Source organism: Seriola dumerili, unplaced genomic scaffold (assembly GCF_002260705.1).
Source record: "Seriola dumerili isolate Sdu_G_001 unplaced genomic scaffold, Sdu_1.0 BDQW01000104.1, whole genome shotgun sequence".
NCBI lineage: Eukaryota > Metazoa > Chordata > Actinopteri > Carangiformes > Carangidae > Seriola > Seriola dumerili.
This window is the reverse complement of record NW_019174359.1, coordinates 137,379-149,524: the sequence shown is the minus strand read 5'-3', so window position 1 is coordinate 149,524 and position 12,146 is coordinate 137,379. Positions and strand designations below refer to the sequence as shown.

At 39.8% G+C, this 12,146-nt stretch overlaps 1 protein-coding gene across 1 annotated transcript in view; it reads right to left on the bottom strand.

Annotated features, from left to right (window-relative positions):
* The window catches only part of mtmr11 (myotubularin related protein 11), a 30,704-nt gene that overhangs the window by 8,670 nt on the left and 9,888 nt on the right, over positions 1–12,146 (bottom strand). Inside the window, exons 3-11 of the mRNA XM_022746408.1 lie at positions 7,658–7,794; positions 7,338–7,407; positions 6,706–6,845; positions 6,071–6,155; positions 3,939–4,086; positions 3,463–3,550; positions 2,674–2,762; positions 1,890–2,017; positions 188–266 (exon numbers count right to left, since the gene is read on the bottom strand). Of these exons, the coding sequence (XP_022602129.1) occupies positions 188–266; positions 1,890–2,017; positions 2,674–2,762; positions 3,463–3,550; positions 3,939–4,086; positions 6,071–6,155; positions 6,706–6,845; positions 7,338–7,407; positions 7,658–7,794 (964 nt within the window). The remainder of the gene's footprint in view (positions 1–187; positions 267–1,889; positions 2,018–2,673; positions 2,763–3,462; positions 3,551–3,938; positions 4,087–6,070; positions 6,156–6,705; positions 6,846–7,337; positions 7,408–7,657; positions 7,795–12,146) is intronic.

Below are 12,146 nucleotides of genomic sequence, written 5' to 3'. Positions count from 1 at the left end.
TTTGTGGTTTGTGATTTATCTATACATTTTCAAGGATTTTAGGGCCCAGGATCACAGTTCTTCATCGGTCAGTTCAAAATTAGACATGGAAACATTATAATCAACAATGAAAAGCTATGGGTAGGAAGAACCTGATTATTTCTTGGTGTGCATATGGTTTGTCAGACTGGCCAATCACAGCAATTACCTTGTGTAGTCTAGCCAGTGGGTGCTTTCCAGGGTAGATAACCATTTGTCATCAGGCACCGACACAGATGTGGAGATATCTACAAGCCAAAACAGGAATAAGGCAGATCATATTCAGACATTATTACCACAAGCGCATGAAAGCCTTCAAAGGTTTCAGAGGAAAGGAATCTCTGCACATCAGATTACAGATGATTGGTTCATGACAACAGACACAACAATGGGATGAGATCTGGAGCACGAACTTATAAATAAAGCTTTTAATGAGGTGCAGCAACAGACATGCAGACAAATAGCAGGTCTACTCTTTCCATACTCTAATGAAGATGTGCTGTTTAGTAAAACATTAGTTAGTGTTTATTGGACATTGTTAAACACTTTATTTACAAGCATTTGCTCCAGAAAAATCAGTCAATGAAACCATGTGACTCCGTTTTGAATTCATATTCAAGTAAGTACATTTAAATACTTAATACTGGGGTCTACTTGCTAGTGAAAGAGCAGTGTTCATTATTTACAATCACAAGATTAGAGAACCACTTTAGGCCAAAGAAGCTACCTCCTCACAGTAAATCATCAATATGTATCTTGAATGGCAGCCTAAGTATAAAATCAGTATAATCCCTAGGGGATTTGTTATTAACACAATCTGCAAAGTCTCTTTTCATTTTCTCTCTAGTTGCTGTGAAGACTCAAAACCCACTGCCACGAAGTTGACCAACTACATCTGAGTGGCTGTTTTTCCAGGACAATCCTCTGAGCTGTGAAGCTCTCACCCACAAAAGACAAAACACTGAGCTGACAAATGTGTGAACCGTGATAACCAGTGACCTTTACACATTGTTCATGTGCAAGAGAGAGAGTAAGAGTCTGTGTGTGTGTGTGTGTGTGTGTGTGTGTGTGTTGTGGCAGTGTGTCGTGTTTGTGTGTGATCTCTGTTGTGTTGTGAGTCTCTGTTGTGGTGTGTGTGTGTGTGTGTGTGTGTGTGTGTGTGTGTGTGTGTGTGTGTGTGTGTGTGTGTGTGTGTGAGATAGGTCAGCATTTCAGTTCCAGGGTCAGTAGTTATGGACGACCATGAGTTTTGTCATCACTGTTCTTACTCAGCTGTGGAATGTGCTGTGTGTGCTGTCATGGCAAAAACAACAATAAAGTCTGTCTCACAAAACCTGTTTTGCTACCATTATACATGTGCGTCGACCCGAAACAACAGTTAGAAACCGTAATGTAATTATACATTTTCAAATGTGAAAGAAATTTTGAAGAGAAGATTATTGCACCAATGACCCTTCAGACAATATGTCTAACATGATATAGGTTTATATAACCAGTGGACTCCCAAAGTAGGGACAGATGTAGATAGGGATGTAGTTCATTAGCATTTTACTGAACGCAAAACCAGTAATTAATCCACGTATTGAATTTGAATCCTTTCGAATCCCTTATTGAATCTTGTTAGGATTCACCCTGTACCTACAACCTAAGAATATGATGAGCACTGAGTTAACTTTAATAAGCTACAGCTTTTTGATTTTCAGAACTAAATCTGAGTATTTTGCAAACTAGGAACTGTTAGTCAGAACACCTAGATGTGGATTCTTCATTTGTCCCAATCCTCTACATGCTCCAGTTTTTGTGCTGTGTGTACATACATCTTTGGTCAGGTGTTGTCTGTGGATGTGTGTGAGTTCATGTCTTATCCTCACCTCCCAGACAGAGGGCGCGCAGGCGGCTGTGTGCCAGCTGGATGTCAGCAGGTGAGGGCAGCTCCTCGCCCAGCTCCACCACAACACACAGAGAGGACTGGCAACCAAACAGGACCATCTCCAGGTTTCTACAGAGCAGCACATCCTGCTGTCAACACACTGCTACATCTGCAACAAGCCTGTATAACTTTTTAATCAAGCTGCCTTGTACGTTTCTCTGTAGCTTTTTAGTCATATGTTTGTGAGCAGAGGATAACATCTTAAAGACATGAAAGTTTGAAGTTAAATGCCTTTAAAAAGTCATTAGTGCAATTTGAGTCTGCTTTTCTAACTGCAGCCTCAAGCATCTGTAAACGCTTTCTATATTCAGTCTGGGACCAACATTAGTGAACATTTTGGTTTCCTGTCAAACACATCATCACATAGTGTCTCAATAATATGCTTAAAATAAACTAGAAAATGAAAAAGGTCAAACGCAGGTGATGTCAGATAGATGCTCAGATAGACCACTCACTCAATGTCCTTTGACATTTCATTTGAAGAGATGTGATGGTCCTCCACATCTTGATGTAGACTGAGCTGATAGCTTTATGTTTACCTGAAAAAAGTTTCCTACAGTAGCTTTAAGGCCTGACAACCAACCTTCTGTTGGTTTACTGTAACCATACTTGGCCCTCTGATAGTCACAGTCTGCAGCGAAGAAGTATGGGTGGTCAAATGTTAATGCTTACACTGACAGGCACACAAGCATTAAAATCCATTTAAAAACATCAAACACGCCCACCTGATGTCATCTTTCTCATGATAAATGTTGTTCTGGAAGCTGGCCATTCGCAGTAAATCACTGCCTCGGGGGTGTCGCCAACACCAGCGCTGCAACACAAAACACAATTTCAGCCTCTTTATCAACACGTTCCATGTAGTTAAAATTCCCTGAAGGCACTCACTACATCTGTGTTTGTCTTATAATTTGTGTCACAGGAATGTTAATAAGAAGGGAAAACATGATGAAAGATAATTGCACTTGAAAGATTGTGCTATGAAGGACAAGTGTTCATTTGAGGAATATGTTTTTTTATTTTTCTCAAGTCCCAACATTTAGTTTTGAATGTAAACTCCTCCTTTCTATAGCATGAACACAAAGAGTGAAATTTCAGCATGTGTTTTTGAGATTTTAGGCACAAACTCAGTTTATTCTTTAGCAACGTTGTCTGCCGTGACCTAGATAATATGTTTGATCTCCTAAAAACCCTCCTGAATGCTCCCTAATGTACCCTTAATAAGTTTTCTGATCAACCCTGCCTTTATAGCAAATGACTACATGTTTGTGTCTTACTTATTTGGTTTTAGAATAACAAATACAGGAATTACAGATATTGTCTTAAATCCAGAACCACTGATATGAATGATATGGAAAATGTAGAAAACCTGATTCAAAAATACCTTGTTAGGATTAAGGTTGTACGAGTATCACTAATATGTTAACACATGAATTTGGATAAATAATTTTAAATAAATGGTGGTAGATGAAGTGGCAGGTTAAATTTAATTTCTCAGTACTAACTGCACTCACAGGGATGCGTCCTTCATTGAAGTGGGCGAAGCTTTTCTTCAGCTCAGTGTCTAAAACCTTCTGTGGAACCACGATGAATCTAGGCAGACTGACAGGAAACAGAGAGAATATTCAGTTTTATTGACAGGATAGAAACAGCAGTGTGATGGTAGCCATGGAAGATGTGTGAGATTTATCCTTGGCTTTGCCTGATATTCTCACCGTTTTGCAAAACAGTGCTTTCCAAACATTCAAACAGTCAAGGACGCACAAGTACATGTATTCACACATCCCCTGTTTTGTGGTGGATGATTTGGCACATCATTTCATGTTTGCCTGTTTCGTTAAGATGCAACACTGCGGAAAGAATATTTTGGAAAATCGATATAACAAAGAAGAGCACATTTAAACTTGGGTTTAAAAAACAAACAGAAACAAAGAGATGTGTTTATAACACGGCATATTTTGGTTACTATTCAGCCAGGCCGTCAATTTACCTGGTGGACATCTCAAAGCGGTCGTTCACTGAGCTGACTCTCCAGCCACTGGCCCCACACCTCTCCAGCTCTTGCTCCCAGTCTAAGACAGACTCAAACCAGTTCATGTGGGTGTCTCGGCGACGGTTGCTTAGAAACTGCTTCATTTCTGGAGGAGGAAAGAGATTCAAACAGTTGAGGTTTGTTTTTCAGATGTATAAAATATCTTGTCACCGAGTGCAAATATTGGTTTGATAGCTTATGACACTTGAGCAGACAAGCCTAGATACAGTATATGTATGACGTGTTTTTAATTCTATTTTATATAAAAGACTATATATTAAAAAACAACAACAGTGAGTCAAGAAAGCTACTCTTATATAAGGATTTGCAGTTTGTATCTATTCTATATCATTGTTAACTGAACATATTTGAGTTTTGAACAGTTGTTCCAACAAATAAAGACAGATACAGATATGACTTTTTGAGGAACTGTTCACTCTTTTTATTATATTTTATATGGACTGAACACTTGATTGATTCATTGAGGAAAAAATCAGCAGTCATAATCATGGGGTAGATATAATAAACTGCATGGTAACATGGAAACAGAATGAAAAACAACTGAAATTGGCTATCCAGCAGGCAGGAACAGCTGACAGTCTGAGCTCTTGCTTCCTTTTCCACTGAACTAAATTTAGTGAGAGATCAAAATGGAAAAAACATGTAAATTCAGTCAGAATCATTTCAAGTACTAACAAATGTTTAGAAAAATGTGTCTTAGTGGCACCTGAGTGAATGTACTACATATTTATAAATGACGGTAACAACCACATCTGAGGTGCTTGCTTGGCTCAGTATGTGAGTGACTGATTGAAGGTCACAGTGGTACAGTAACATCGTCATACACTCAGCTGAGTATAATGCATAACACTGACCACACACTGGACACACTTGACCCCTGGGGCAGAGTTGAACTGTAGGTCATCTAACAACTTGTTTCAGAGGGGGGGCTTGCATTATTTATCCAACAGCTGACAGTCATCAACAGCCTGGTAAGCCTAGCGTAGCTTTAGCATAGCATAATGTATTGTGCAGATGGGCTCATATTTCCATATGTAGGTTGAAGTGTACAGCCAGTGGCTTGTTTATAACTGAGCAAAATGATTAAGAGTTTTTGTTTTGTTAAGTAGATGTAAAGTGTGTTCTATTTGCTGAAACAAAGTTGGATTCCCAATCTCTGATTGCACAGCATTACATTTAATTATGGAGGATTAATCTTTCCCTCACTGTCAAGATCAGCCCTAGAAACCCATAGTGAGCCTCTCTTCCAAACCACTGAGAGATTTGCTCACATCTGGCCATGGTTTCAAAGACAGTATTTTTATTGCGTCATTATAGAAGAGAATGTTTCTAATTTCGCCAACCAGAGAGGATGTGAGCTTTGTATGTCATTATAGTCTGCACAGAAACCACGAGGTTTCCTGTTTAATATTCACACCATTATTAAAGACAGCAGAAGAAGAGCAGCAGAAGGTAGAAATAAACAGAAACAAAAATAGATGAAACAGAGCTGAAGTCATGGGGAAATGACAAACAGTGATCACAGTTTTTGGTACATTCTGTCTCTGGACTGAGTGAAAACCAAAGTGAGAACAGACTTGGTGAAGATACACCAGGAGAAAACTTTGAAAGCTTTAGAAAGCCAGGAAAGCACACGGCCAACATCATACTGTTCATGCTGTGTTTCTGATTCATGTGGGCATTTCCGTCTCACTTCCACTGAGCTGCTATGTCTATTAATATTCATCACAGCGAAAGATGCAGAGGAAAAACTGAATGATTGACAGATCCAATCACATATACTTTAGGTCATCAACTCTCAATCATTTTCATGTCATTAACATCCAAACAGACACACACAAGGCAACAGTGCCCAAAATAAACATTCATTTTCCAAGGATTCTACTGTGTATTTTTTGGTTTCGGACCAAATTGTTTAACTGTCTACATTTTACAGGATATTGGTGTGTATATCAAGAGAGTGTGTAGAACCGTAGCATTATAGACAGACTGACAGAATAATAATGTATCAGTGCCAGGCAGGAAATGGATGGTTGTATAAATTACGCTGCATACATTAATGTACTCACCTACACTCCCGAGGGCAGCGTTCTGGAAAGATAAAACTGACCCTGGTTTGAGAGGCTGGTAGGTCTTCGCGATGGTGTAAGTTATCTGAGGAGGGAAACCACAGTGAGCCCATCAACATGACAAAGGTCATCAGCTTCCAACATTGAGGCCCTGTAGTGTCGATCAATGGTCTATAGCACAGATCAGCTTCTCTTGACAGAGGGTCTTTAGCTCTGACATGACTGATGTACAGTATGACAGTAACCAGAGCCTTGAATCTAAGCCAACACACACACACACACACACACACACACACACACACACACACACACACACACACACACACACACACACACACACACACACACACACACACACATGCACACAAACACAAACAAATTCAAAGATGCAGCTGCATGAAAATATTCACCAACCCAAGCACACAAATCAAAAATAAACAATATAAATCTAAAATCACAATAACAATAAAACACATCTATAGGAGGTGATTCTAAAGGCTGAAAAACAAAAACCCATGAACCTTAGACAATTTCTGTTTTGGGGCTGAGCATGTATTATTTTTGTATGTCAGCTTGTGCCAAGCTTAAAATGAGATTACTAAATTCCCATATATAATCAGGAGATAGACACGCACCTCTATAACCTGTGCATCAGGAGTGAGGCGGTCAAACAGGAAGCAGATGACTCGCATGTCCCTACAGTAAAGCACCAGCTCCTCTGGAGTGAACTTCAGCGAGGAGTTTGGGGTCACCAGCTTAGTCCTGTTTGGGCCCACTGCAGCACAGTGAAGAACGGTACCAATTAAACATTAAACAGACAAAAGGGTCAAGATCTAAAGAGATTTATAGTATTAGGTTACATGCATAGCTATAGTTCTTAGGTTAAACCTATAATGTGTTGGCTCCACTGAGATTAACTTTACATTGAAGCCCAAAACCTGCACATTCTAAGAGCTGTGCTATCTAAAAATTTTATTTTTGAACAATTCAATTTCAGGAATGATTTTCAGGGAAGTGCTTACATCACTTGAATTTTAACACTATTATGCCACTTCAAGTGGGACGTTTCTCTGAATTCACTCCACTGTCCACGCCAGTACCTTATTAGTTGTAGCATCAACAGTATTACAGCAGAAGCCTTTATACTGTACACAACTCTGAGACTGAACCCAAACAGGGAGTGTCGTGTATAAGTGATACTAGTCAATAAATCTTGCGTCATAGTATGAATTAAAATACTTGGGCGTGGGCATAGGGTTTTACTTACCAACCACAACCTTCTCTATGGATGCCAAAGCCACATCATGATCTCCTAAAAGCACTGGGTCGGCATTGTCCTGCATCATGAACATTATATACAGTAAAAAACATATATTTAACAATCTTCAGTTCTGAAGTTCTGAATATACACATACAACATTTCTAAGAATGTATGTGAGGAAAAAAAGACATCTAAAATTTTGATCCTGCCACCATAGTTTTTACATTACGTAAAATGAATTTTATGTATTTCACAATGTCATCCTTTAACCAGACAATAACAACACATAGAGCAATTACACCATAACAGAATATACATTTACTCACGTCAGGTTTGGGACTGTCCTGGGGAACAAAGGCCACTCTGAAGTGAGTACAGAAGAGGGTCCCAGAGAGCCAACCTCTTCCTTCCCTGGCAGTCAGCTTCTTCCGCACCATAACAGCTCTCTGAAGTACACACTCACCTAGTGAAATGTAGTACAGAGGTTACAGGATGGAATTTATGGTAATATATGTCAGGCAATGGGTTTTATTTTTTAACATGTCTGATTATGACTGTTTTTTACCGCTCATCTGTCTAAAATTGTCTAACATTGCATAACTGTGTGTATGGAGGGGGGGGGGGTTTCTGGTGAGGAAAATTGTCAGGAAGTCTATAGACAGAGAAACAACAGGCATGGAAGTTTACTTAGAGTGGGCTACAGGGAGTGGGTGTAACAAACACCCACAAACAAAAGGGTACGGCCTAAAAGTTGTTTCTTATTGCTGCAAGCCCCCAGGCCAGACAGGGATGAGCAAGAAGACCACCTTGGATGGATGACAGTAACTCTCCTCTAAATTACATAACACCAATTTGGTTTATTGGTAAATACTCACAAATATACATGAGTGAAATAGTAAATTTACATAAACCAGTAAAAATTCAAACTGCATTTGTTTGTCAAATGCGCAGCTGAATATCAAGACAAAACTCGTCATATTATTTAAACTACAGGTATTGTGTGTGTTCTAGAAATAGATAATGGTTCTAAAACTGCATGGTCTTCAAAATTCAGTGGATAATTTAGAGCAAATCTAATAATGTGTCATTGCATGATCATTCAGTCAGGAAGGGTGTCGATGGACTGTCATCTACTGTGTAACAGCAACTCAAAATGATACCTTAAATCTTATCCAAAGTTTCAGAGATGTCAATGGAGAAAAGAGAATCCCGTCCCAGGCAAGATTTATTTTTTCAGCTTTAATAATATTTGGCCTGCTGAAATATGTACAGTATGTGTGCAGGACTTTATTTATAATCTACTGATACTGTTGAGAGTGATGAGTCCTCATTGTTGGCTAAGTGGGAAGGAAAGCTGAAGAAGCATCTGAAATTCCAGGACAAAGCTTCCAAAAACAAACCCAGTTTCACCCAGTAAAATATCTTACACACAAACACAGATGTGCATTAACACTCAGACAGAAGAAGAAGAAGGAAAACTATTTCATCAAAACACACACACAGACACATACACACAGCAATGAGACAGCACATTTATAACAGTCTCCTGCAGGAATACAAAGCCTTTGCCAGCTAGACTGTGGGTTTCCATGGCAACAGAGTCCAGGAAAGGGTAGATGAGAAAACGGCCTTTTTGTCCACGACAAGAGGATGGTTTGGCCAGACACACGGCACGGCAAATGTTTTCATTTCATTCAAAAGACCATGAAAAAGATGGGGAAAGGCTTCTGGTCCCTTGAGACTGAAAAAAACATTCTGAGGAAACACAAAATTCCTCTACTGCACATGTGGAAGGAACTAGCATGGACCTTAAATTTAAAACGAAAGTAAAGCTGTTGGGCTGAGCCCAGTCCCTGCAGAATGTTCTTAGCTTAATGAATGTTTTGGGGGATACCAACACGCAAACAGGAAACAGCCATTTTTACACATGAAACATTTGTTTATGCTGTGAAAGAAACACCACAATTTGCAGATTACACAAGGAGTTTAAATCTCAGGGTGTGCTCTATTATTATGCTTATACTCTTTAGCCTCCAAAACCATGCATAAAAACCCTAGGCTGAACTTATCAATTAAACCTGACCTCACATGATTTAGCTACTGAGATCTTAAGATGGTTGGGCCTGTGAACACAAGTGAACCCTTGCTGAGAGCTTGTCTTTCAAAGGATAATCTGTGGCCTTGCATGCCTCCGTAAAGTCTTCCCAGGGTGCAAGAGCGACGAAAACAATCCTGTAGGCTGCAAATTTGAGAGCTGAAGGAGAAAGGAAGGGGAAGACAGGGAGCAGAGGCCTGCGGTCCCGTTTGCACTCTGCTGAAATTTAAGAAATCTGTGCAAGCAGGTGCCTTGGCCTCGCATGAGTCAGCTGGACTAGTGAAGTTGTTAACAAGAGAATTGCCCTCTAATCAAATAAAGGAGAATTACAGATACAGAGTAACAACATGCTGTACAAACACAGTATTAGTGCACTTTTTCACTACTTTAAGATAGATTAAAGCCACACTGTCTAATAGTTTCTTTTAAGTTCAGTGCAAATTGCTTCAGTACTTTTTGTGTAATCCTGCTGATAAACAAACAGACACGAGTGAAAACTGTTTCAACAGTTTCAACAGTTGTATGCCTCCACCAGCTCGTCAAGTTGCAGTTTACATCCTGTCTGTCCAGGCTCATGTAGTGAAGCCTTTGAGGGAATTTAATAGTAATTAACGTATGAATTCTTGAGTTATGGCCAAAAACATGTTTAGTGAGGTCACATTGACCTTGACCTTTGACTACCAAATGCTAATCAGTTCATCCTTAAATCCAAGTGGATGTTGGAGATGTAATGAAATTCCCTCCAGGTGTTCCTAATATATCATGTTCCCAAGAATGGGATGGATGTGAGGTCACAGTGACCTTGACCTTTGACCTTTAACCACTACTCAATCCATCGTTAAATCCAAGCAAAGTTTGAAGAAATTCTCTCAAGGTGTTCACGAGAATAGGACACACAGACGTCCATACAGACGACGAGAAAACATAATGCCTCCACGCCGTTGACAGCCATGGCCAGAGGCATTATATAGTATATAAGAACAACAGTAGCAACAACCACAGAACAGTTACATCTGCCCCTGATCCTGTCAGTTTTTTTAATAAGCATATATATAGCATTTTGTTTCCACATTCAGTTTAAATTCGAGTTTCCCCTTTAATGATTCAGCTGCTTTTGTTGATGTTGTGGTCACTGACTTGGACATGAGGAGAGCACGACCTAAAGGATCAGCCTGAGAAAATACAGCTGAGAGACATCTGAACCACATACTCTCAGCCTCTGTTTTGTTTTCACCCACATTTGTTCCTCATTTTCAGCTAGAATGCATGCTGAGCGAAAGGTTTCTGCCCTCCTCCACCCTCCAATGGGAGGAAGAGCACTGTTTCGGGATACAGAGGTACCGATATTGACTGACGAGCAGCTGATGAGCATATTTCTGTATAAATGACAACAAAAATGCTGACACAACACAAAATTTGCAGAAGAACACTCTCAAAACCACCAGCCTCCATGTGTTGCAACATTCACAAATAGTGACAACAGTTTCAAATGACAACTCAGTTATATTAACGTGTCACTTAAAATAGCAAATATGTCCAACTTTTTTTTGCTAAGCCAGTCTTAGTATGTAAAGTTCACTGTACGTCATAGAAATAGAGAGAATTTAATACCTTTTTCACTATCAAGATCAAAATCCAAGTATATATCAATGCTCTGGTCTCTTGTCCATCAATCAACAAGGTATAAAGCTGATTGACAGCTTTTAAATCCTGCAGTAACATAAGACTGTGGAGAAAGGGAATTGTGAAGAACTTTGCTCTGAAGGGGTCCTAGCCTCTCGGCATTGTGTGTGATTGGACCGTATACCCATTCCCCCACTCACAGCATTGAAAAGGTACATGATCTACCTATGGCTGTTGGAGCTGTCCTGACCTGTTTGCCCTCCCGCAGGCCGGCTCGGTTTCTGCGCTTCTGTGTCCCGGTGTCACATGAGAACACCGCGGATGGTGAGCGCTGCCTGTTAACTACTGACAGAACGGGACAACTTCGAACATATTTCTGACTCTGTAATCCACGTGGTTTTTCTCAACTTGTCAGTGCATCTAGTTTGAGACAGCATGCACTTCTTGACACAACCCTAGCATGCAATAACAGCATCACTGTTTTTACACCAGGTTGACAAATGACCTGTCCTTTTGCAGAGTGTGTGTGTATGTGTGTGTTTGAGAGGTTGAAAGGGAGAAAGACAGAGAGTCCAATGCAATGTGAGCCCTTTCACTCTGTGCAGTAACACTGACTAGTGACTCCTTTGTGTCTTAAAGTGAACTTGTTCTCACAAATTGTCTCAACTGTTACACTGCAGAACGCGCACAGAACCAGAGGATAGGTTCTGAAAAAATGTTCAAAATACAATGAAATGCTAAATTTGCAGCAGACTTATTGTACATAATTTCAGCTCACAGAGGAGTTAATATAGCTCTCAATGGAAAAAAAACAAGGTTTCTGAAAAAGCATAACAGTGCTGCCATTACACATCTGTCTTCTTCTCTCTCTTAATATAAAACAGCTTTCATAGACAGCTGTGTTACTAATCTGCATGGAATGAAGGTGAAGAAAGAAAAGAAAGCGTAGACAGAGAGGGCTAAGAGAACTGTAAGGTGTTGTTGGAGATGGAGATGAAGTCAAAAGCCAGCAGGGGAAAAAATGTAAAGTACTGACAGTCAACATTTCACAGTGAAATGTTAATAGCTAAGAATAGGATGTCTGTGAGTGTTTGTCA